The sequence below is a fragment of the Mobula birostris genome, chromosome 12, assembly GCF_030028105.1.
Source record: "Mobula birostris isolate sMobBir1 chromosome 12, sMobBir1.hap1, whole genome shotgun sequence".
In the NCBI taxonomy this organism is placed as follows: Eukaryota; Metazoa; Chordata; class Chondrichthyes; order Myliobatiformes; family Myliobatidae; genus Mobula; species Mobula birostris.
Genome location: NC_092381.1, coordinates 20,504,167 through 20,530,122, shown reverse-complemented (window position 1 = coordinate 20,530,122; position 25,956 = coordinate 20,504,167). Strand labels below are relative to the sequence as shown.

At 40.9% G+C, this 25,956-nt stretch overlaps 1 protein-coding gene across 3 annotated transcripts in view; it reads left to right on the top strand.

Moving 5' to 3' along the window:
• Positions 1–25,956, top strand: part of LOC140205770 (zinc finger protein 644-like) — a 132,642-nt gene that overhangs the window by 75,112 nt on the left and 31,574 nt on the right. For 2 of the 3 annotated variants that reach the window (XM_072273410.1, XM_072273414.1), the window contains exons 1-2: positions 6,904–6,980; positions 9,484–10,049. In XM_072273410.1, coding sequence (XP_072129511.1) covers positions 9,823–10,049 — 227 coding nt within the window. In that variant the 5' untranslated portion in view covers positions 6,904–6,980; positions 9,484–9,822. Of the gene's footprint in view, positions 1–6,887; positions 6,981–9,483; positions 10,050–25,956 lie in introns of those variants that run through there. The other variant, XM_072273411.1, reaches the window with a different exon arrangement.

The following is a 25,956-nucleotide window of genomic DNA, read 5'->3' as shown; positions in this document are numbered from 1 at the left end:
GCCTATGGTGTTTTGGGTTGTTTATTTTTGTTGTAATATTCAGACAAAAGACTAAAGTCTGGAAGTATTGAATTTGTTTCTTCATGGCTGCTGCCTGACATGTTAATAACACTGGACAGCAAGTTTCTTTTGAAAATGTTGCTTCCTTAGAATTTTTTTTGTGGTAATTTCAGTTAGCATCCGCAGTATTTTACTTTTGAGTTATAATATAGAACAACTTTCATAACAATTGATTTTCTACTTGGCGAATATATTTGGCATCTATGCATCTTCAAATATGTTTTTATATGACTGTGAGATAGGACAGAGTTTATTTCCTAAAATACTTTAATAGTTCAGTTTCATCAGATTATAATTGCTAGCTTTTACCCTCACCTGAAGGGACAAACCATTATATTGTTCTATTGTCTTGTTGAAAATCCAGAGCAACGCACAACTCAGCAGCTTAGACAGCATCTATGGAGAGGAATAAAGAGTTGATGTTTTGGGACAAGACCCTTTGAAGAGTTCTTTGAAGGGTCATGGCCTGAAACATCGGCTCTGTATTCCTCTCCATAGATGCTGCCTGACCTGCTGAGTTGCTCCAGCATTTTGCATACTTCTATTGTCACATGGAGGTTTGATGTGCAAGAATTTTGCACGAAGCATCCAAATCTTTTTAATCCTTTTGAAGTTAGGATGGCTGAATTTGAGTTATTTTGCAACTGTCCAGAAATTGTATTCATTTTTTTTTACCTTAAGTACATTTCTAACTTGTTGATGTCGTGTTCCGGAACACTTGATGATCAAGCAGAAATTTTCTGACTTTTCAGCCCAGTCTTGCAGGCACCCTTTGCATTACTTTACAGGATTAGTCACAGTGTGGTGCAGCAGATTTACCAAAGAGGTTGTATTAGAACTCTGAAAAAGACAGCAATTAGAAATGAATTGCAAGTTTGGCATCCCCATAACCAGTTAAACTAAATGTAGAGATCATTCTACCAAACAAGACATTGGCTGCTCTATATTTGGAAGAGTACAGGGTGTCTAACCTGTAATCCCAGGTAATTAAAGATGTCACTGTTATTCCATCAGTATAGCCAGTAGCCCTAATTATAAATGGGGTTAAAAATTCTGGAAATGTGTAATTAAACATGTAATTTGACAAGTTCACCTTGCAGCCGTGGCCCACGGACGTCGATATTGGTAAGTGAGCAGATTAAGGGTTAGATTCGGAGTTCTGCATTTATTGAAATTATTTACCTAAATTAATTCATATTTTACCTAATATTTTATTTGTATGCCTTTCAGTACAGACTAAAGCAAAACAATGTGAGGTAAATTTCAGTGAAAACACCAGCCTGTGGATGGCAGCATTTCATCACAATTGACAAGATAGGTCCTGCACGATTTTGACATAAATCACGGAATAAGAAGCTCAGTTTGTAAAATTGAAAATAGATTTTTATTTAATCATTGGAATGAGGAAGTAATCATTTTATATGGGCTACCGTCTGTGTTTACAGTTATAAGACTTTAAAAAATTAATTTGTTTGTTCTTAAAATTGGCAAATTCGACGATTTGTGGTGGTGTTAGTTGGAATACTGATCTGAGACAGATGGGATTAAAGTCTCTCTAAGGGTTCTAAATGAAATGTGTTTGGGCAGCCCATACCCAATTCCCAACAGATGAAGACCAAAACACCATTACAGTTCACAGTTGGCACAAAACTGAATAAATCTGGCAAGTTTATGAAAATGTGTTTTTAAATAAATGTCATTGAAACAACAGAAGTTGTGGCCATAATATTTACAATTTGTTTGCTGTGAAATAACTATGTGATACTTGCAGCAGAAAATTAACGTGTTTTTGTGAATTTACTGTTAATAATAGTGACATCTAGTGATGTAAATTCTAACTAGGTACCAAAACCAAAAAGAAAAGATGACCACTAGATGGTGCTGATAATGCCTTGGTTTCTGATCATAGGATCTGTTTTAATTCAGAGTACTCAGAACATGATATGAAGCTGATTTCACTATATTGGCTGTATGGTATTCAGAGGTCATTTTTTCACAATACTACTGCTGTTGTCATTCTCTCTGATACGTCTGTTTTTGTCACTTTTGACTTTATCACTCATGTTGACAATTCAGCCAGGTTTTCCTGCTTTGGTAAAGCAACTCCTCAGCAGACTCTTTAGAAAGGAGTATAATTGCATCAAAATTACTTTATCCATTGGTCTTCGTAGCTTCTGGTTTGTGTTGGTGATAAACTTTGAAGTCGTCAATGAAGGACCAGGAAGGACCCCTCAAATGGAAGTTAACTGTCAATGTGATGTGGTAACTTGCATTGTTCAAACTTGTGTGAGAATAATTGCCACCTTATAAGATGGTGAAGGATGCAGATGTGCCAGTACTTTTGTACAATGATACAGCACCATGACAGGCCTTTCCAGCCCAGTGATCCCACATCACGTGTGTGACCAATTAACCGACCAACCTGTATGGCTTTGGGATGTGGGAGGAAATCTGAGCACCTGGAAGATGCCCACGCAGTCACAGCCTAATTTTCAAACTTACAGGCAGCACAGAACGGAACCTGGATGGCTGGTAATGTAATAGTGTTATGCTAACTACCATGCCACCCTCCAGCACAGGGGTTCTCAGCCTGGGGTCCATGGCATCAAAAAGGTGGGGTACTTCTGCTCTAGCAGGATGTTCAAGACATTAGAAAATAGAAAACTGGAGAAAGGTGTGTGATTTTACAACCTACTTTAATTTCAACTGTAGTTCCTTGTATAATTAACATAAATTTGAAAGCTGGTGAAGATCAATTTAAATATATTTTCTCGCTTAGATTTCTTCATGCCTCAGCAAATTTATCTTTTGAGTACACAAAGAATGAAATTCAAAAGATCGATAACTGTCTCTTCTGTGTTATTTTGAATTACATTAAAGGGACACAGTAATTGGACTAAGTTGACTTGGGTGCAGAGAGAAATAAGATGAATCAGTCTTCGGGATAGAACATAGAAAACCTACAGCACAGTACAGGCCCTTCGGCCCACAATGCTGTGCTGAACATGTATTCACTTTAGAAATTACCCATAGCCCTCTATCTTTCTAAGCTCCATGTACCTATCCAGGAGTCTCTTAAAAGGCCCTGTCGTATCGACCTCCACCACTGTCGCTGGCGGCCCATTCCATGCACTCACCAATCTCTCTGCATTTAAAAAAAAAACAGCCAACAACTTACCCCTGATATCTCCTCTACCTACTTCCAAGCACCTTAAAACTCTGTCCTCTTGTGTTAGCCATTTCGGCCCTGGGAAAAAGCCTCTGACTATCCACATGATCAATGCCTGTCATCATCTTATACACCTCTATCAGGTCACCTCTCATCCTACATCGCTCCAAGGAGAAAAGGCAAGTTCACACAACCTATTCTCATAAAGCATGCTCGCCAATTCAGGCAACATTCTTGTAAATCTCCTCTGTACCTTTCTATAGTTTCCACATCCTTCCTGTAGTGACGTGACTAGAACTGAGTGCAGTCCTCCAAGTGAGGTCTGACCAGGGTCCTATATAGCTGTAATACAGTATTACCTCTCAACTCTTGAGCTCAATCCCACGGTTGATGAAGGCCAATGCACCGTATGCCTTCTTAACCACAGAGTCAACCTGTGCAGCAGCTTTGAGTGTCCTATGGACTTGGACCAAGATCCCTCTGATCCTCCACACTGCCAAGAGTCTTGCCATTAATACTATATTCTGCCATCGTATTTGACCTACCAAAATGAATCACCTCACACCTATCTGGGTTGAACTCCATCTGCCACTTCTCAGCCCAGTTTTGCATCCTATTGTTGTCTCAGGGATGTTGGAGGGAACCAGACCACCATAGTTAAAGACAAATAGGCAAACTCCACGCCTGGGCCATTGGAGTTATAAGGGGCAGATGTAATAACAACACTGTGTGATCCATGAAGGAACTTGAAAAATGTGGGGTACTTCCCACATAGCAGGAGCCATTTCTTGGTGAAAGCAAGCATTATGATGAAATTCATTGCCTTAATAGACCAGCACAGCATTTGGTCATTTGAATGAAAGGCTATTTGAAAATCAAATCTTATATCTGGTACAAACTTATATACTGTCTAACAGTAGTGATCCCTGCTCTTCTGTTTGCTTCTAAGATCAGGTTTACCTACAGAAGGCTTCTTGCAACACTAGAAAGATACCACTAATAAAGTCTCTGCAAAATACAGCAAATTCACTGTAAGAGTAAGTGTCACTGAGGCCAGCTTCCATAATATCAAGACCATAGAGAAGGCTATATTGCTTGCATGACAAACAGTAGTCTCCTGAAACCAGTACTCTTATTACAAGCTCCACCATGGGAACAGATTATCAGATTGACAGCAGAAAAGATGCAAGGCCTCTTGAAGAAGACCCCTGAGAACCCCTGAGACATGATTGCGTAGAAGAAGCATTTGAGTTGGAATTGAAAATTGAATTTGTGCAGAGGTCCATGAGTACATATTGGAAGTAGCACACCACTATATAGTCCTATCAGATATCTCTTGCTCCATCTGGGGAAGAGCCTGTTCCCACTTTGTCCTCATTAGCTGCCTCAGAGCAGGAGTTGAGGAAGACTACCCTTGTTCTCAAGGAACTGCCTGAGATGGTGTACTGATCCCCATAATTGAATAGTTTGAAAATGTTCATTCTTAAGATTTGCAGGTGAATAATTAGTATGTCAGTGAGGTGATGAAGGGCACCCCTAAGCCATTATTCTACAGAGGTAGTCAACACCTTTAGAAAAGAAGAAAGTTGAGAAAATATAATTATATACATTATTTGCTCATTGTAACAGAACATTTGTTAAAACCCAATTTGGTAACTGAGTAACTCTTTTAAATGAAACATTATTATGATCTTTTCTTTTTCCTATCACACATTGCACAGTGGTTATTGCTTGAACTTTTCAGTTCTTAATTTTGGTTTGGTTCAGAGAGTGTTATCATGGTTTCTAAAATAAATTGCATCTGGTTATGCTAATAACAAAGTAATAAACTAATAATAAAAATGCTGGCTGTTTACACCTATTGTAGAATAATCATTGTAGAAAATACTCATTTTAAAAGCAGCATTGTTAAATCAAAGTGCATGGTTGTCATGATACAACACAGTGGAGAATAAAACATCTTTTTAAAGTCAATCTGTTTGGATGTATTTTCAGTTATAGGCAATAAATAGTAAAATTGAAGTCTTAACAATGTCATAATTAAGTACAGATTACATTGCCATCTTGATCTGTAGGTATATCTTGTGGTACCATCAGCTGACTTTGTTATTTTTGGCAGGTATAACAGAACTAGATGCCTGTTTGCTTATAAATCAAACATTGTTAACAATGTTGTTATTTCAGTATTATCTTGCATAAGCTGAGCAATTAAATGTTTTGCTCTTACTTTGATAGAAGAAGCAAGCAGTTTGCATTACACCCGCAAAAAGAGAAAAGTTAACTCCACAATGCCGCCATTTAAGGATATTCATCCTGTTACATAAGAAATCAGTTCAATGCGGGTTGAGTAGCATATACAAAAATTGCTGGAGGAACTCGCCAGGTCATGCAGCTCTATGGAAAGCAATAAGCTGTCAATGTTTCGGGCCGAGACCCTTTATCAGGGCTGGAAAGGAAGGGTGAAGAAGCCAAGATCTTCCCCCTTCTTTTCCAGTGCTAATGAGAGGTCTCGGCGCAAAGCATTGCCTGTTTATTCATTTCCATGGATGCTGCTTGACCTGCTGAGTTCCTCCAGCATTTTGCGTGTGTTGTTCTGGATTTCCAGCATCTGCAGAATCTCTTGTGTTTAAATGTGGCTTGAAGCATGACATTCTTTGAAGCAGGTTTTCTTATAGAACAATGAAATAAGAACGTGCTCAAACCTCAAAAATTTGAGTGTCAGAATAAAATGGAGAAATAGAAAATGCTTGGGAACCTATGCAATAAATGTAATTATATTTGTTAATATTGCTTAAAGCTGTTGTGCATTTCTAAAATGGTATTGGTTGCATTAAATAGTGATGCAAAGATGCGTTTCTGATATTATTTACTTTTAAATTATTCTGTTGATTGGCGGTTATTTATTTTGGGTCATATTTCTTTATTTTTTTTCTCTTTAAATTATTTTCCAACAAATTAATGGCTTCCTGAAGAATTAATTTCTTTCAATGCAACTTGGCTTTGCTTTGCTTTCATTCTCTATGTCTGATTCTTTATTGATGTTTTTTTAAACTAAGAAAGTAAGATTTATTTGCAGCTTCTTAATATCTATTACTTGATGGCTTGCGTTGAGTGGGGATGGGCCATTGCTGTACCAGTAATAAGTGCTTTCTTACAATAGCATGCTTTACCATTGAGGCCAAGGCCACTGAGGAAAACTAACTTTAAATGTCAGTCATTGCTAACATTCAAACAAAGCTGGCATTGAATAACATTTCAGCATTCTATCTTGGAGACAATGCACTAATGTGAACTAAGATTTCTAAATTACCTATTTTTGCGAATAAAATTGATAATAAAAACTATATGTCAAAATTAATGACAACTACTGTCTTGAACTATCATAAAAATTGAATCCAGAAAAATTCTTACATACCCTTTTCTGTATTTTGTATTTTGCTTGTATGTATTTTGTTGGCATTATCTTTGTTTTCAACTTTTTAACTATCTTTTGTTGCAGGTACTTGTAAACAGTGATTAAGATCCTAAATATGAAATGTATGAACAACATAGTTTGGTGCTTTGCCTAATTTTGAAAACCTGTAATAAATTAAATAGATTAAAAAGTTATGCAGGGTATTGTTGGAAATGATGTGAATTTGTGTATTTTTTTTAATAGAACTTGAGACCAATATTGTTGGAGTTTAGATCCTTTGGCCTCCAGCTGCACCATGGCTTTGAAAGACACAGATGGGGCTGAGGAGTGTAAGGAGTAAGTACCTTTCAGGTTTAAGTTGTATTTTAAAACAATGTAAATGTTTAATTTCTAGATTTCTAAGTATCTTATTATAATATCTTTATTTAAAATTATGAAAATATGAATGATTTTTCTTTGCCTAAAATATTTATTATTTTCATTACAACTCTTAAGGCTTATGGTATAGGTACAAATCTTTGTATTTATTTTTTAAGTATTGCTTGTGGATGTATTAATTAATAGTGAATTTAACGGTCCAGAATGCTAATACTGATAATTTCCTTCTGAAATTAAGTGAAGCAGGGGAGGTTAGAACACTTAGAGGAAGCTGAACCAATTAATAATATAATGTCAAGATCCCTTATTTGGTATTTCAATCAAAATTAAAACTATGAGCATATTGTAATGTATTTGAAAAGCTGCAAGTCCAATAATATAGTGCGCAATATGTGGCCCATGATGAAATATACAGTGCATGGGATGGGTCCATCTGGCTCACCTGCACTTGCCATCCTTGTGGCCTGCTGCTGATGTCTCACTGTGCCAAAGTTGCCAACAGTTGAGTTGCTGAATTGGAGATTACTTTTCATGCTTAATAATGATTCAGGGCACAATTTTTTCTGTCTGTTTAAAAAATAATAACTCATCCCATGGACCGAGGCTGGGATTCCCCAAGAGATCCCAATTCCTTGAGGGGAATAGTTTGTGATGTTATTGGGCAGAATTGTATGGATGTCAAGGAAAAACTATATGGATGCTGCAGTTAGGACTTGATTCTCTTCATTATCTTCCCAGTCCTCCACGGTCCTCCTGATCCTTGTAGCTCGTGCTGATGCTGAGGGCAGGCCAGGGGTCAAAGTTTATTAATATACGCAGATACCGTATCAATCCTCGCCTGGTCGTCAATGGCCTGAGTGTAACTTCAGGTCCATATCTGGCTTTCTAAGACTCATGTATTCCACTGGTGTCCACAAATCAGTTGCTGTAAGCCGCTGGTATAATATAGTGGCGGGCACACATCTGTTATGGTGCTGTATTGGGGTGTTCTATTAGAAGCCTTGGGTCCGTTGCAATATAATAGTTTTACTCTTGCTATTTAACACTAGGAGAAATGTTTGAATTCCTAGCTGTTAGGCAGGAAGGAAAGGAACTTGCCTTTTAAACTCACGAGAGAGCATAGGCCATCAACTTTTTTTGCTGTTGATGTTTCTGAAGCAGGCAATTTCTTTTTTACGAGATCGAGTTGCTAGCTTAACGCTCAACCCAGCACGGATGGAAAGCGTGCCTGGGGAGCCGGCTGGATTCGAACTCGGGAGCCTTTGCTCCGAAGTCTAGCACTGATGCCACTATGCCACCAGCTGGCCTGCTGTTAGGCATAGAGGGGGCAAAAAGGCAGATGTTGACCTTCATGGAGAGATATCATGAGAAGGGGAATGGTCCTGATTGGCCAGAGGAATTATTTTGGAATACCAGAAAGATGAGGGAAATGTGTCTGGTGCCATAAGGTTGGAGTGTCAGAAATGACAGAGCATGATCTGCTGAACTGAGAATCTGGTAAAGCAGGAGGAGGGTGAGAAGAAATTATGGGAAATGGAACAGATGCAGTTGTGGTGAAGGATGTATCAAATGCAGAACCAATGACGCTAAGCCACTGGGAAAATAGAATGTAGTACTAAGAAGTGGAATAGAAATAAGCATAGTTACAGCATCTTAGAGTATCCTCAACTACTATGTTTCAATCATCCTTATTTTAAATATTAGGTTTTTTTTTAGAAAATGCATAAAACTGTCAGGCTGGTAAGCAAATGTAAGAACATAAGAAAATATGCATAGGCTACTTGACCCCTCAAGCCTGCCCCACCATTCATCATAATCAAGGCGGGTCTGCCCCAGAGCTTCTCCTTTTCTGTGCCAGATTCCGAGATCTTCCAGAAGTATATCTACTTTCTCTAGGTATTCCCAATGATCTATCCTACACAGCCATCTGGGCTACAGAATTTCATTGTTTTACCACATTTACAACAAGTTCCGAAGCACCTCAGTTTTAAATAACTATCTCGTAATGTTGTAACCATGCACCCTTGTTGGAGATTCTTTCATCTCAACGTCTATTCTTTTAGGTCCCCCAAATATCTTGTATATTTCAGCAAGACCACCCCCTCATTCTTCTAAGCTCCAAAGAACACTACAGAAATTAGCTGCTTCTTTTAGGACCTGATATTGATCCATACGCTAAGAGTTGAGATATTGGAAGATTAAAAATTTTTGGGCCAACAATGCCAGGAATGCTCCACCAGCTGAATGATTTGAATCTGATTATCCTGAACCTCTTATATCCACAGTCAGGTTATGTATTGTAGTGAACACCAGAGCATGTGAAAATCAAGGCAGGAGTAGATTACCTGCCCTGCCATTCAGTATGACCGTGGCTCATCCACCTAGGTCAGCTCCTCTGTGCCAGATCTCCAAAACCCTCAAAGCCCTGAGTTTTCAAAAACTTATCTGCCTCTTATTATAGATGCTTCTGATGACCTACCCTTCACAACCCCCTGGGGGAGAAAAATCCAGAGATAAATATCTTGGGAGTGGGAGGAGGAGAAGATGGCGACACCACGCAGCGCGCACGGCCTCTCCGGTGATGAATATCTGTCATCTGTCAAGTAGGAGGCCGTGCACAATTCTGATTTGATGGAGGCAGACGTGAGAGCACAGAGGAACATCTGGTGAAACTTTTGAAGTGCCTGCTTCGCTGCCGCTGCTACTGTGTGATCCGAAATCTCCAGAGGGGAAGGCCCCGAATCCTCGGCTTTACCTGTTGCCCGGCGGCTGGGGCCGGAGTCGAAGCGCTCAGCAGAGGATGGTGCTCGGTATTGGAGGGCTGGTCGGAGGCTCGAAGTTTTTGGACGGACTTGGAGTCCGACTGTGGTCGGGTGCTTCCAGGATGCTGCATCGGCAAGTTTGCGGCGCTGGAAGCTCCTGGCAGGGAGAGTTTCTTCCTTCTACCGTCTGCGTGAGATGTTGGGGCTTTCGGGACTTTGAGACTTTTTTTTTACCGTGCCTATGGTCTGCTTTTATCAAATTACGGTATTGCTTTGCACTGTTGTAACTATATGTTATAATTATGTGGTTTTGTCGGTTTTAGTCTTGGTCTGTCTTGTGTTTCTGTGATATCATACTGGAGGAACGTTGTATCATTTTTTAATGCATGCATTTCTAAATGACAATAAACAAGGACTGAGTGTCCTCGTAATCTAAAACATTTAGTGTTGCTGATTGCTGCTAAAGCCTCAGCAGTAGCCAGGCCTCAACCAGTATACCCTATTTTTGGAATGCCCAACAGTGTTTGTCAAAGTGAAAGGCAAAGTGGAATCTTTCAGGCACTAAGTGTTTTAAAATGTGTCTGATATTCAAAATTTAAATCATTATTGAAATTCATAAGAGTAAAATTTATTGAAGACAATTTAACAGTAATCAATAATGATAAAGTTAGATACGTTAAAATATTAACTGAACTTGATCTCAAGATCAAGTGTCCCCATTCAGATCGATCTGAATTCTGATCCTTTGTAGAAATATGCTGGCTGTAATTGCAAGAACATGAGCTAGATGCTCAGCACAGGGTTTAGTAGGTCAATCCTGTAGTCAGTTTCCTTCATCCTGAATCAGTGATAGGGAAGAAAGTACAATTGCTATGATGTTTTTGGTATCCTAAACATAGCTGATCACTTTACAAGGGTTGTTGCTATTATGTAGAATCTGATGAAGTGGAGGGGCATTAGTGCAAGGTGGGAAGAGCTGCCTTGGCTGCAGTTAAGATGGGCAGGAGTGAAACCAAAGGAAGTCGCTAAGTTTGATTTTTTTAAAAAATGATTGAAAGCTGATGGTGTGATGGCAGACAGATATTGCAACAGAAAGTACTGTTTACTAGTTGTCTGCTTTGGTTCTGTGGAAGAGATTCATCCAGATTCAGATCCATCTGAATTTAGATTCAAATGTAGGATTATAAAAGAGATAGGTGTTTATTTTGAGAATGCTTCTTTATACAAGGAACTTGTATCAGACATTGAAAACAAGAAAAAAGTTTTAAAAAATATTGAAAGAGCATTCGGTTTAATCAGGTATTGTTTCTGCTTTGGATTTGTAAAAGGGACAAAGTGGTGGTGAAAAGTGAATCGATGAAGGAAGCAACAGATCTAAGTTAGAGTCACTTAATTTAAAATTAATTTGAAGACTTTGGCAATAGCTACATTTATACGTAATTAGCTGAAAATATTTTTATTTTAGCTTTTCAGTGATTTCCTACATTTTCCAACAGAAAAATATTGAGTTATTTAATTGCAGCTTTTGGCACCCATCAAGAATATGATCACTTTGCATGGATTCTCTGAACTAATATTCACAAATTAGCTTCAAATCCCACTCTGGCTGATTAAGGAATTTAATTCAATTTCAATGAAGAATAGTTCTGGAAATTTAACAATATAGCAGCGAATGACCATGAAGCAGTTGGGTTGCTGGTTTGTTAATGAACTTGAGAAAACGAGACCTGATGGTTTTAGTTTGTTTTGACTCTTATGCCACACCAATATGGTTGTCAATTAATTGCACCAGCAGGCAACTCATTTAGGCAGCTATAGGTCAGCAGTAATTGATGGTCTTGTTAAGTGATACCTATTTCTCAAATTTGATTTCAAAAGTTGACTTTGGGGAATGTTATTTTTTTAGACAATGTAACTTTTACTGATATGACCTTGCAGTCTTGTATTATATTAATGATGTCACCCATTGAGGTAATATGTTGATTACTGACCACAGTATCATTTATGTGTTCGTTCCACAGTTTAAATTTGACGGTTATTCTCTCATGTTTGACAGTAACGGCTTCACAAAATGCTTTGCTGCAGTAGCTTTTAGTTAATGTTCTTTATCTATGATTAGGCATTGTACTCAGTTGTTACACTTCTGTAACTCACTGCACAAACCTCGACAATTTTTCTTCAGGGTTCTCTTTGGTGACCTGGTTTGAGCTCTAAATTCCCTTTTGGGCCACTTTTTTTTATGGTGAACGAACGGTGGTCCACTTATTGGCACAAAGCCTCTACTCTATGGGCCAAATGGCCTAATTCTGCTCATATGCTTTGTGGTCTATTTTTGTTTTGTTTATTTCCTAGTCTGGGCTCTGACTGGTTTGGCCATTACTTTGGAAAGAAACGTTTATGTTTGTCTCCGAGCAGTCAAAGAATTTATACAAAATATTGGAATTACTTAGTAAGGCATACAGCATCGGTAGAGAGAAATTAGATCTTCCTGAACTAAATAGGAATTCATTTTCTGTTTTAGATTTCTTATGCATCTGCAGTATTTTAAGGACATTCAACACACTATAAAAGGGAAGCTTAATTTGCTGATGGTACATGCAGTAATTATTTAGAAAATCGTTGAAACTTGGTATTATCTAGCTATTGCTCAATTTTCCATAACAGATATAAAGCTCTTGCTGTATTTCGACTTAAGCAGGAACGAGCAATTGTGAACTCTGGATGCCCCATTGTTCCAAGAGAACAAAAGAAATCCCCTATGTTTCATTTCTATTTCATTCGTAGATTTCCTGGAAAGCAAAACTGAATCCTTTCATTATAATAAATTCATTTTAACCCCTCACAAGTCATGATTATGCAGTATTCTAATGAGTAATGCCAGCCAGATCTTGCTTTTCTCTCTCAACTCGGGAAGCCAGCTTCTTTACAGATTCAGCAAGATTCTAATTGATAGCCTGGTTGTTGAAAGAGATTTCAAGCTCAAAGGTTAGCACCATCTGTGGTTGATGCATTAGTGGCTTCCTGAAAAACACTATGAACAAAATTTATATAATCTAAATACAGGAGGTTGTCCAAGTATGTGTTTGTTTTATTATAGTCAGATATGTTGTATTTTAAAGAGCGTTAAACATATTCCAGTCTAGGGATTTAAGACAAAACCTATTAGAATGCATAGGAAAAGAATGGCATTTAATTTGTGTTATTTTATACTTTTCTTTCTCTCTCTCTCTCTCTCTCTCTCTCTCTCTCTCTCTCTCTCTCTCTCCCCCTCTCTCTCCCCCCTCTCTCTCCCCCCTCTCTCTCCCCCCTCTCTCTCCCCCCTCTCTCTCCCCCCTCTCTCTCCCCCCTCTCTCTCCCCCCTCTCTCTCCCCCCTCTCTCTCCCCCCTCCCTCTCCCCCCTCCCTCTCTCTCCCCCTCCCTCCCTCTCTCTCCCCCCTCTCTCTCCCCCCCTCTCTCTCCCCCCCTCTCTCTCCCCCCCTCTCTCTCCCCCCCTCTCTCTCCCCCCCTCTCTCTCCCCCCCTCTCTCTCCCCCCCTCTCTCTCCCCCCCTCTCTCTCCCCCCCTCTCTCTCCCCCCCTCTCTCTCCCCCCTCTCTCTCCCCCCCTCTCTCTCCCCCCCTCTCTCTCCCCCCTCTCTCTCCCCCCCTCTCTCTCCCCCCTCTCTCTCCCCCCTCTCTCTCCCCCCTCTCTCTCCCCCCTCTCTCTCCCCCCTCTCTCTCCCCCCCTCTCTCTCCCCCCCTCTCTCTCCCCCCCTCTCTCTCCCCCCCTCTCTCTCCCCCCCTCTCTCTCCCCCCCTCTCTCTCCCCCCCTCTCTCTCCCCCCCTCTCTCTCCCCCCCTCTCTCTCCCCCCCTCTCTCCCCCCCCCTCTCTCCCCCCCCCTCTCTCCCCCCCCCTCTCTCCCCCCCCCTCTCTCCCCCCCCCTCTCTCCCCCCCCTCTCTCCCCCCCCTCTCTCCCCCCCCCTCTCTCCCCCCCCCTCTCTCCCCCCCCCTCTCTCCCCCCCCCTCTCTCTCCCCCCCTCTCTCTCCCCCCCTCTCTCTCCCCCCCTCTCTCTCCCCCCCTCTCTCTCCCCCCCTCTCTCTCCCCCCCTCTCTCTCCCCCCCTCTCTCTCCCCCCTCTCTCTCCCCCCTCTCTCCCCCCCTCTCTCCCCCCCCTCTCCCCCCCCCCTCTCCCCCCCCCCCTCTCCCCCCCTCTCTCTCCCCCCCTCTCTCCCCCCCCTCTCTCCCCCCCCTCTCTCCCCCCCCTCTCTCCCCCCCTCTCTCCCCCCTCCCCCTCTCCCCCCCCTCTCTCTCTATCGTAGTGCATCATTTGCAACAAATTGCCTGCATATGCAGTGACTATTTTTATCTAGTTAAATGTTGCACAGGTGAATGGTAAAATAATCTACTTAGTATGGAGGGAGGGAGGGAGGCATGTAAAATCTCCCTGCTCTTCACTAGTACAATAGGATATTTAACCTTCTCTGGAATAAGATGTAGTTGAGTGTTTCATATAAAGAATGTACCTACTACCAGTTGACATAGAAGAGAGAATCCTACCTTCTAAATCAAGTTAATATATCATACAATAGTTTCTCATGGGACTGTTTTCTCAGAGAAAGCCAGTGGTGCCAATTTCTCTATGAAAAGGGATCTCAGGATAAAACACTTTGCCTAGCATCTTAACAGTCTTGAGCTTCAACATGCTGATTTTGGTTCTGTCCATACTGCCACACCTTTTTCCCCAAAGCTGTGCAAATTGTCCCTTCTATATCATGTTCTTTGAAAGCTACTGTAGAAACTGTCACAACCGTTCTTTTAAGCAATGTATTCAAAACTGACAAGTTGCTGTTTGAAAATCACTTCCTTCTGCTTACACTTTTGCCTACTGATTACAGTTTCTTGTTACTTCATCAAAAATTATGTCCATTATAAAGATCCTTAATAGTCTCTGCTCCAAGAAGGGTAATTTCAGTTTTGCTCATTATTTGATGTAAGTTAATTAACCCTGGGATTACTCTATGCCATATCTTTCCTAAAGTATATCTCTCAGAACTGTTGACAATACTCCCAACAGTAGTCTAACCACTGCTTAGCATAAGTTGCATATTGGACTTAATTGTAAAGCAAGGATACCACATAGTTTTCATTTCAGTAGCATTGTCGTCTTGTCTTCCTGACATCTTGTGATGCTGGTAATATTTTCAAGGTACATTATTGCACATTTTTAATTACAGCAACTAGATGATGTTGGGCCTTTTCCTTAAATTGCTGAAACCCTTGGAGAACTTTTAGGCAGGGAATTCGGGGCAAAATACTTTCAGTTGATGCAGACCTAGAGAAAACCTCAGAGCTGCTGAACCTTGAGTGGTCATCTTCTCTCCTCCTTGGTGGCAAAGGTCACAGGGAAGAGAGCTGCTGTAAATGTAACCTTGGTGACTTAAGTGGTGCTTACATATGATCAAACATCCTAGATCAGGGAATCCCAACTTTTTTTTAATGTCACAGACCAATACCATTAAGCAAAGGATCTGTGGACCCTAGGTTGAGACCCTCTGTCCTAGATTAACAGTGGTACTGATAATGGGTACAACAAATTGAGTTCAAGTTTAATTGAGTTTTAACTGATTTGTCCTACGTGGTAGTGAGATCTTCATCATGCTTTCAACTTGAAGTGTTAGGGCCTGAAGTCCTGATACACTGTTTTGGCCAAAAAATCAACAATTTCATTCCTTCCGCCAATGCTGCTCGACCTACTGAGTTCTTCCATCAGATTGTGTGTTGAAGATGATGTGGGGAAATTACATGGTCATCCCAAGCTTTTGGGATATTTTTAATGTAAGCATTAAAATGTGTTCAGGCTGATATTTATTTTGAAGGCAATTATTTGGTATGTAAATTAAAGTTGCCTTATTCTAAAAGACCCTTTGTTTCTCCAAGTTGGCTGCCTCATTAGCCTTATTCCAGTGGCAATGTCTTGATGAGATTTGCCAGATTTGTACTAACAAAACAAAGGGTTGTAGTGAGTGTTATTCTGTAATTTTTATTCACAAACTGGTGCTAAGGCGGTTTAATTTATTATTTGCTAATAGGAAAAAAAAAGCACTGGTTTATATTCAAATGACAAATGCACACCTCATAAAAGCAATCTAATTCTTTCTGCTTGCCTTAATACTGGTTCATTGTTTTTCTTGACTGCAAGATTAACAGGACAGACTCATGTTTGTCCTGTCACCAGAATATGTGATTTGTAGTGCAGCAGGCTTGTTTTATTATGCTAAAGGGAATCTGTCAATAATTGTAATCAGCAAATCTCTCAAACAAAGTAGGTGGAATTCACATTATATCTGAATTTTAAATTGAAGCTCTTGATCTTAAGAAGAGAAACACTTGAGTTTGAGAGAGGTAATTTTGTTACCCTGATACACAAATTAAATGGTCAATTGAACATCATTTTTAGTTTGTGAAAGAATCTTGCATGACTTTGACTGGAAGAGATGAGATTTTTGTTGAGTATATTTTAAGCATTATAGTTGCTTGATAAAATTTAGTGTTGGATTATGATTTTTGTTTTAAAACTATGAAAATAGTGTATAAAAATGTTTGGCGAATTGCAGAAATTCTGCAGATTGGTAATTTACACAGGATTTACAGAACTATTTTTAAATTGATTGGTTGTGCTTCAAAACTGCCATTTTGCAAAGAATTGCAACTACTTGACAAGCTAGCACTCAGAATGCTTCTCCATGTTAATGTATGACCAGTGCTGCCATCTGTTTTCTTGTACGTCAGACCTAAAGCAGCCTTTTTGACCTTTGAGAAATGCACTTTATGCATGTTTCTTGTGAAGGGCTGAAGGTGCCAACACACTTAAAGCCATATTAAACAGTAATACTGAACTGATATCCATAATGATTCATAGATTCAGTGTTTTTCAGTTTCACTCATGCATAATTTCAGTTCTTGGGAGCTTGTTGAGCTTAGCCAGTACAAGCCAATAAAGTAGAATAATTTAGTCCAGATGGTCCTTATAAGCAAGTTACAGAGGAGAAGGAATATTTTAGAGGAGCTAAAAACAATATTAATTTGTTATGATCAATTTTATTTCAAGTAGGGAGAATCTCAGGTATACCAGATACTCAAAGAAATGCTGATGAAGGCAAAATTACCCCATGGATTAGTCTACTTGGATTGAATAAAAATTAATTGAAAGACACTGGGAGGAGATTAAAAGTACCTTCTGGGTTTTGTAATAACAGAACATTAGTTTTTATTAATGTTGTGGAAATATAAGTACCTAATATAAATCTGGGATGTTCAATAATACTAACTGATAAGGATATTTCCTTTGGATCTTTGAGATGGAGGTCCGAAAGATCTATAATGCATCAGTGCTCTGTGGGGTTTCAGTGTACATCCTTTTGATTTTAGTATAACCATTTGTAAACCCAAAACCCTATTTGATTTTAATAGCATTTTGTAGTGCTTAAAGACTCATATTTGCATAAATACTCCTTTCACCTTATGAACTATTTCATGGTGTACTTCCTTCTGTTCTTTGTGTGTTCAGTTATTATCTATGAATTAAGCTGTAATGGGCACTTAGCAAATCTTAAGATTAGGCAGAGTCAATGCAATTTAATGAAAGGAAAATCATTGGTATTTGGCAAATCTAATGAGTTTTCAGGATGTAAGTAGCGGAATTATCAATGACTAGAATGCTTAGATTTAAAGCAGCGAAAGTTGTGAGATGAAATAAGGGGTCACAGGATGGGGGGTATATATATTAAGGTGGAGAGAGAAGATTGGTTAAAAGACAGAAAAGAGTGCTAAAATAAACAGTAATTTGTATGTTTTTAAAGAAATCCACAGACGAGAAATCTGAAATTTAGAACCAAAAGTACTGGAAGTACTCAACAAGTCTGGAGAGAGAAAAACACAATGTTTTGGCCAAAACCTGAAACAGCATATAAACTTGGAAATGCAGTTGGCAAGGTAGATTCCTAGAGCCTGTCTCCTTAAACTGGAGAGTCCTGTACTAAGGGCCATGGTCTCAATAGTATTGTCAACCTGAAACCTTTGTATGATTATGAGGACACGCAGTCTCCCTTTATTGTCATTTAGTACTGCATGCATTAAGAAATGATAAGAATGTTTTTCCAGAATGATATCAGGAAAACACATGACAAACCGACTTAAAAACTAACAAAAAACACATAATTATAACATATAGTTACAACAGTGCAAAGCAATGCCATAATTTGATAAGAACAGACCATGGCACAGTAAAAGTCTCAGAGTCTCTCGAAAGTCCCATCATCTCACGCAGACGGTAAACCTCCAGCGCCGCCAACTTATCGATGCAGCATCCGGGATGCATCCGACCGCAGTCCGACTTTGAGTCCGCCTGAAAAACTACGAGCCTCCGACCACCTATTCAACACCAAGCACCATCTCTGCCGAGCGTTTCGACCCTGGCCCCGGCAACAGGCGATACGCAAAGCCGAGGATTTGGAGCCTTCATCTCCGGAGATTCTCGATCGCACAGTAGCAGTGGCAGGAAAGCAGGCATTTCAGAAGTTTCTCCAGATGTTCCTCTGTGCTTCACAGCTGACCCCATCAAATTCGGATTGTGCACGGCACCCCTAGTTACACATATCGATATTCATTCGGAACGGCTGCGTCGCGCTGCCATCTTCTCCTCCCTCCTTTATAGACAGTTGTTGTTGAGTGAGTCTCCACAAAATCATTCCGAGATCTCCCCAAACAGAAGCCCTGGATGAACCATGAGATCCATAATCTTCTGAGGGCCAGATTAAAGACATTCAATTCTAGTGCCTAAGAAAGTTACAAACGATCCAGGAACAGTCTCCAGAAAACTATCTCACAGGCGAAGTGGCAGTTCCGGACTAAACTTGAATCAACAGTTTGACAGTTGTGGCATGGCTTGAATATAATCAACTCTTAAAAAGTAAAATCAAGTGACATAGGTGACAACAGGGCTTTGCTTTCAGATGAGTTCAGTGCCTTCTGTGCTCGCTTTGACCATCAAACATGGAGAAACCATTACGGACTTCTGCAGCCCTTGATGATCCTGTGATTTCAGTGTCTGAGGCTGACATGCAAGCATCCTTCAGAAGGGTGAACCCATGAAAAGCAACTGGCCCTGATGGGGTACCTGGCTGAGTACTAAACGCCTGTGTTGATCAACTGGATGGAGTTTTCACTTGGATTGTTAATCTCTTGCTTTGGCAGTCTGAGATACCCAACTGCTTCAAGCAAGCTTCACTTGTATGTGTGCCTAAGAAGAACATGGTAATCTGCTTCAATGAATATCGTCCAGTAGCACTTAAATCTACAGTGATGTAGTGTTTTGAGAGGTTAGTGATGAAACATATCAACTCCTGCCTCAGAGACAATTTGGATCTGCTCTTCATTGGGATGCTCTTTAACGACTACAGCTCGGCATTCAATACCACCATCCCCTCAAAACTAATCAATAAGCTTCAAGACCTTAGCCGTAGTTCATTCCTCCTTGTGAAATTGGATCCTCTATTTCCTCACTTGCGGACTCTAGTCATTTCAGATTGGCAGCAGCATCTCCACAATCTCCATCAGCACAAGTGCACCACAAGGCTTAGCCTCTTGCTCTACTCACATTACACTTATGACTGTGTGGCTAAGCACACCTCCAATGTTGTGTTTGCTGATGTCACCATTGCATCGAAGGTGGTATGAATCAGCATATAGGAGGAAGATTGAAAATCTGGCTGAGTGGTGCCACAACCATAACCTCTTATTCAATGTCAGTGTTACATATCTCATGGATATCTTGTGACTGTCTTAAAAGGATGATGTAATGGTCTTTTGGAGGTCACCTGATGTAATTTTTCTGCCGATGTGAGGTCACGTGATGACCTATTCTCACCAGGTATATAAGTGTAGACCCCTGGTGACACAGTTAGTTTTTTCCAGTTAGAACGTTAGCCAGATACTCTGCTCCGCTGCGTATTTGCCTTATGACGCAGTTTCGATTTAAAACGGAGTTTTATGTTCTATTGTAGGGTACAAAAGTGTTGGGCTGGCAGTTTAACCAATAGCTGCCAGATTTGTTGATCTACCTTTTCAGTAATATTGGAGAGTGAAGACAGTAACCTGAAGGAGTTGTTCGATGGTTTTGGAGAGAATCGACTATCACTGAATTCGTTCAAGAAAGAGTGATCTGCATGAGATAGCCTCTGCTAAAAGCAGCAGAAAAGGCTGTGCAGTATCTAATATCCAGAGGGAAAGGTCAGTGTCTTTAAACCGTTTTATTTCCGTCGTCGTGTATCCTGTAGACAAAGCAGGATCCGGCTGGGATTGATAGTGACGTCGTGTCTTTGAGGAAGTCTTTATTTCAGGAAAGTCTCTCCTAATTGATTGTATAAATCTCTTGGACTTTCAAATTCACCATTCTAAGAACGGTTTTTGAATTCACCACTTTAAGAACTGTTCTCATATTTATCATTTTAAGAACTAGTACTGAATGGCAGTTTGTTAAATGGCTGCATAGCAGTTTACTTCCGGTTAAGATTTTTGTTTGTTTATTTTAATATTGAGCAGAGTTTAATAGATGTTTGATTGTTTTTATAAATCCTGACTCGATTGATATTCATTGTTGCTGATCACGTGACATCAGCAAAACCAAAGAGCTGATTATTGACTTCAGGAGGAGGAAACCAGAGGTTCATGAGCCAGTCGTCATCAGAGGGTCAGCAACTTTAAGTTCCTTGGTGTCATCGTTTTAGAAGACTGGTCCTGGGCCCAGAATGTATATACACTTATGAAGAAAGCACGGCAGCGCCTCTACTTCCTCAGGAATTTGTGAAGATTTAGCATCACATTTAAAACTTTAACAAACCTGTGTAGGTGTGTGGTGGAGAGTAGATTGACTGACTGCATCACAGCCTGGTATGGAAAGACCAATGCTCTTGAACAGAAAATTCTACAAAAAGTAATGGATGTAGCCCAGTCCATAACGAGTCAAGCCCTTTCCACCATTGAGCATATCCACATAGAGGTTTGTCGCAAGAAAGCAGCATCCATCATCAGGGACCCCACCACCGAGGTCATGCTCTTGCTACTGCCATCAGGAAGAATGTACAGCAGCATCAGGACTCACACCACCAGGTTCAGGAATAGTTATCACCCCTCAACTATCAGGCTCTTGAACCAAAGGGGATAACTTCACTTAACTTCATTTGCCCTATCACTGAAATGTTCCCACTTCTATGGACTCACTTTCAAGGGCTCTTCATCTCATGTTCTTGATATAGAAACATAGAAAATAGGTGCAGGAGTAGGCCATTCGGCCCTTCGAGCCTGCACCGCCATTCAGTATGATCATGGCTGATCATCCAACTCAGAACCCTGCACCAGCCTTCCCTCCATACCCCCTGATCCCCGTAGCCACAAGGGCCATATCTAACTCCCTCTTAAATATACCCAATGAACTGGCCTCAACTGTTTCCTGTGGCAGAGAATTCCACAGATTCATCACTCTCTGTGTGAAGAAGTTTTTCCTAATCTCAGTCCTAAAAGGCTTCCCCCTTATCCTCAAACTGTGACCCCTCGTTCTGGACTTCTCCAACATCAGGAACAATCTTCCTGCATCTAGCCTGTCCAATCCCTTTAGGATTTTATACGATTCAATCAGATCCCCCCTCAATCTTCTAAATTCCAACGAGTACAAGCCTAGTTCATCCAGTCTTTCTTCATATGAAAGTCCTGCCATCCCAGGAATCAATCTGGTGAACCTTCTTTGTACTCCCTCTATGGCAAGGATGTCTTTCCTCAGATTAGGGGACCAAAACTGCACACAATACTCCAGGTGTGATCTCACCAAGGCCTTGTACAACTGCAGTAGTACCTCCCTGCTCCTGTACTCGAATCCTCTCGCTATAAGTGCCAGCCAGCATACCATTCGCCTTTTTCACCGCCTGCTGTACCTGCATGCCCACTTTCAATGACTGGTGTATAATGACACCCAGGTCTCGTTGCACCTCCCCTTTTCCTAATCGGCCACCATTCAGATAATAATCTGTTTTATCCTATTTTTGCCACCAAAGTGGATAACTTCACATTTATCCACATTAAATTGCATCTGCCATGAATTTACCCACTCACCTAACCTATCCAAGTCACCCTGCACCCTCTTAGCATCCTCCTCACAGCTAACACTGCCGCCCAGCTTCGTGTCATCCGCAAACTTGGAGATGCTGCATTTAATTCTCTCATCCAAGTCATTAATATATATTGTAAACAACTGGGGTCCCAGCACTGAGCCTTGCGGTACCCCACTAGTCACTGCCTGCCATTCTGAAAAGGTCCCGTTTATTCCCACTCTTTGCTTCCTGTCTGCCAACCAATTCTCTATCCACATCAATATCTTACCCCCAATACCCAATATTTACTGCTTATTTGTAGAATTTGGTTCTTTGTGGAAATGGGACCCGCTTTTCGATATGCCAAGGACATGGCCTAGAAGACTAGCGCACCTTCAGGGTGCCGGATTTTCATGGCTCTGGAGGCGGGCGGACTCGAGGTCAGTGCCATCATGATGTGTCATGGGAGACGAAAGCAGCGAGCTGGCTGTGTGCCCAGAGACCTGAGTTCTTTGAGCACAGAGCTCAGAAAAAGCGACGCAGCAGACTTCTAAAATCATAAATTGGCGAGTTGTTTTGTTATGTTTCCCCTCGTGCTGTGAAACGGGGTCACCTCTTTTTCCCTTACTGGGAGAGGGAGAGAGAGCCTGTAGTACGTTGAATTACCGGGTGAGTGAGTAGTCTTTGGCGTACTGTGCCTTTATTGATGCTTTGCTGCATGCTTGAGTGCTTGGTGGGAGGGGGAGTGCCAATGGTTTTTTTTTTGCTGGTGGGGGTGTTGTTGCTTTGCTGCTGCTTATGTGTAGGAAGGGTAGCTGGGAGGGGCTTTGGGGTTCTAACTGTCATTCATTCTTTGGGGCATTCCTCTGTTTTTGTGGAGTTTATGAAGAAAGAATTTCAGGATGCATATTGTATACGTTTCTATGACATTGAATGTACCTATTGAAACCTACCTACTGATTTATTTATTATTTATTACTTTTTGTATTTGCACTGTTCGTTGTCATTTGCTGACTTGTTGAACACCCAGTTTTTGCGGTCTTTTCATTGATTCTATTATGGTTATTATTCTATTATGGATTGTACTGTATAGCTACTGTATAATATGGGACTACTCTATATTGTAGGGACACGTCATTGCATGCGCTATTAGGCACATATTGATCTGTACGTGTGTGTTCAGTTTGGTTTCAGTCAGTAAAGAACCCTGTTAACTTAGCTCTTGTCTCCAGCGCTTTTACTTATAGCTTTGTTGTGTAACCCAAATTGGCGATGAGGCTAATGAACCTACATCGTATCAGAATGCTGTGTTTTAATTGATAACGACACTTGGAGGAGGAGCGCAAAGCCGCTAGTCTGAAAGGAAGCGGGAGCACAGTCGGGGTCAGGAACGTTGGGAGACCAAGAGACACAGTCAGAGCCGCAGCACGTCGAGGCGAGACCACAGCTGGCGCTGACCCCCAGGGCTGAGGGTCTGCCTGCCCCAGAAGGGAGATGAAAAGGAGTGACACACACACATCTAGACGGAGTGCGCTTGTGGCGCTAGCAAAAAGGTCATGTGAGTCAAAAAAAAAGAGAATGGAGCTAAATTAACATAACAAAGATGGCGATGATTGGAACCATTACAGCATTTGATAGTAGCATTGAAGACTGGGTAACTTACATTGAAAAAGTGGAGTTATATTGTGATGCTAACGATGTTAATGATGAAAAGAAAGCCAGCATCTTACTTAGTATTATGGGAGCAAAAACATACGGCCTGCTACGGAGCTTGTTAGCCCCTGAAAAGCCAGGTGACAAAACGTTCAAGCAAGTAGTCGACACTCTCCAACAGCATTTAAACCCCAAACCACTGGTCATTGCTGACAGATTTAAATTTCACAAACGGAATCAGAGCAAAAATGAAAGCATTTCTGAATATTGTGCTGAATTGCGCAAATTATCAGAACATTGTCAATTTGGAGCTCGTCTATCAGACACATTGAGGGACAGGTTAGTGTGTGGCATGCACTTTGAAACCACACAGAAGAAGCTCCTGGGTGAAAAAGACCTTACATTAGAGAAGGCGCTGAACATTGCAATATCAACGGAAACCGCAGCATGGGGTGCTTCAGAGATACAACAGAAATCGCTGGAATATGCTATGAATAAAATGTTACTGAACAGAAATGAAGGAAAGAAATGTTACCGTTGTGGGAACAGGTCACATGACCCGGATGACTGTTGGTTTAAAGACAAAGAATGCAGAAACTGTGGCAAACAGGGCTACACTGGCAGAGTATGCAAAGCTAGTAAACAGCAGAAAAGGGACAAAATACAGAGAAACAAGAAACCCCAGAAAGGAAAATACAACAATGGAAGAAAGCAGTTCTGATGAAAATGACTCAGATGAAAATGAATTGCCTTGTCTACAACTTCACAGCGTGAAAGAGACAGATGATCGAAGAGTAATAAGGATCAGTCCATAAGTGACGAAGGGTCTTGGCCTGAAACATTGACTGTTCATTTTCACGGATGCTGCCCGACCTGCTGAGTTCCTCCAGCGTGTTGTGGGTGTTGCTTTGACCCCAGCATCTGCAGAGTATTTTGTGTTCACTCCACAAGTGGCAGGCGTGAGACTGAAGATGGAGTTGGACACAGGCTCAGCTTTAACAGTGATCTCTGTACACAATTACAAACGACTGTTTTCTCACATACCCCTGAAACAAACTAAACTACTGCTAAAGACTTACAGAGGACAGAAAGTGCATCCCAAAGGTAAAATTAAAGTGACAGTGACCTACAGAGACAAAACACAGCAGCTGAACCTTTATGTACTGAGAAATGGAGGACCACCGTTGCTGGGACATGAATGGCTCAGGAAAATCCAGTTGGATTGGCACACCATCAGGCACTAGATGTGTCAACAAAGGAGGGCAACTCGGCGGGGAAGATATCCGCAGCTCTCCTCTCACCCATTGTCGACTATTACGACAACAAGGAGGAGCTAGACAGTGTGGATGGTGAGGATGAACGCAGTATCCGTGGCTGCGACTCGGATGAAGATACAGAGGATGCAAGGGAGACAGATATTGCCAATAAGCAGGATGATGAAGACTACCTGGAAGTAAAAGAGCAGGTGTACCAGGAGAAATTGGCATCTCTCAAAAGGCAGCTGCAGCAGTTACAGGAAGGCACTTTGCAGGAGTATCAGAAAAGGATGAAGAAACTAGATCAGCAATACAAGGAAAGAATACGAAATGCAGAGCTTTTTCGGCAACTGGAGACAGAACAAGTGGAAAGGAATTATATTAAAGAGAAGAAAGTTACAGTGAAGGAATTTGAAGATAAAGATTGAGTTAGAAGAAAAGAAAAGGATGATTGAGAATGAGAGGCTAACAATGGAACTCATGGGAGATTCTGTGGAGGTAAAGCCAATAATGACTAGGAAACTAAGGAGGAGACCTAATGACCCTGTTCCAATTACAGACAAAAGATGAAAACCTGCACCTGTGCAGTTAAATTACTTGTTAACAGATGAACTGATAATGGAAGATCTGTGAACTCTCAATAAGCTTAAGTCTCCGAAAAGACCAGCATCTCCGTCCTCTCCTGAACAATTTCCTTGGGAAAGATCTATGAAAATTGGTCATCCCTTAAAAGCTCTTGGACAAAATCAATTCAAACAGAACAGCTTCGCACAAGGTGAAACTCTTGGACAAAATCATTCAAACAGAACAGCTTCGCACAAGGTGAAACTTGAACCAATCATTTTCTCCATTGAGAATCATACACTTAATCCTTTGCAGGGAAGTTTCTTTTGCACATACATATGTTGAATTCTCAGCCAATGTGTTGTTTTGCACAAAGAAGTTGGGAAACAGCATCAAAACAGAGGCGAATTCTGGCAACAAACTGTAAGGTTTCTAACGTTGTATTTTCATGCTTGTGCTAAATGTGCATCTGAAGGAATTCTCCCTCTTGAGCAAGGTAAGCAATCTTTTCTTGCACTGTGCACAACTGGGATTTTTCATACATGGAATCCTCCAAACAATTCAGAAACAGTGCATAGAGTT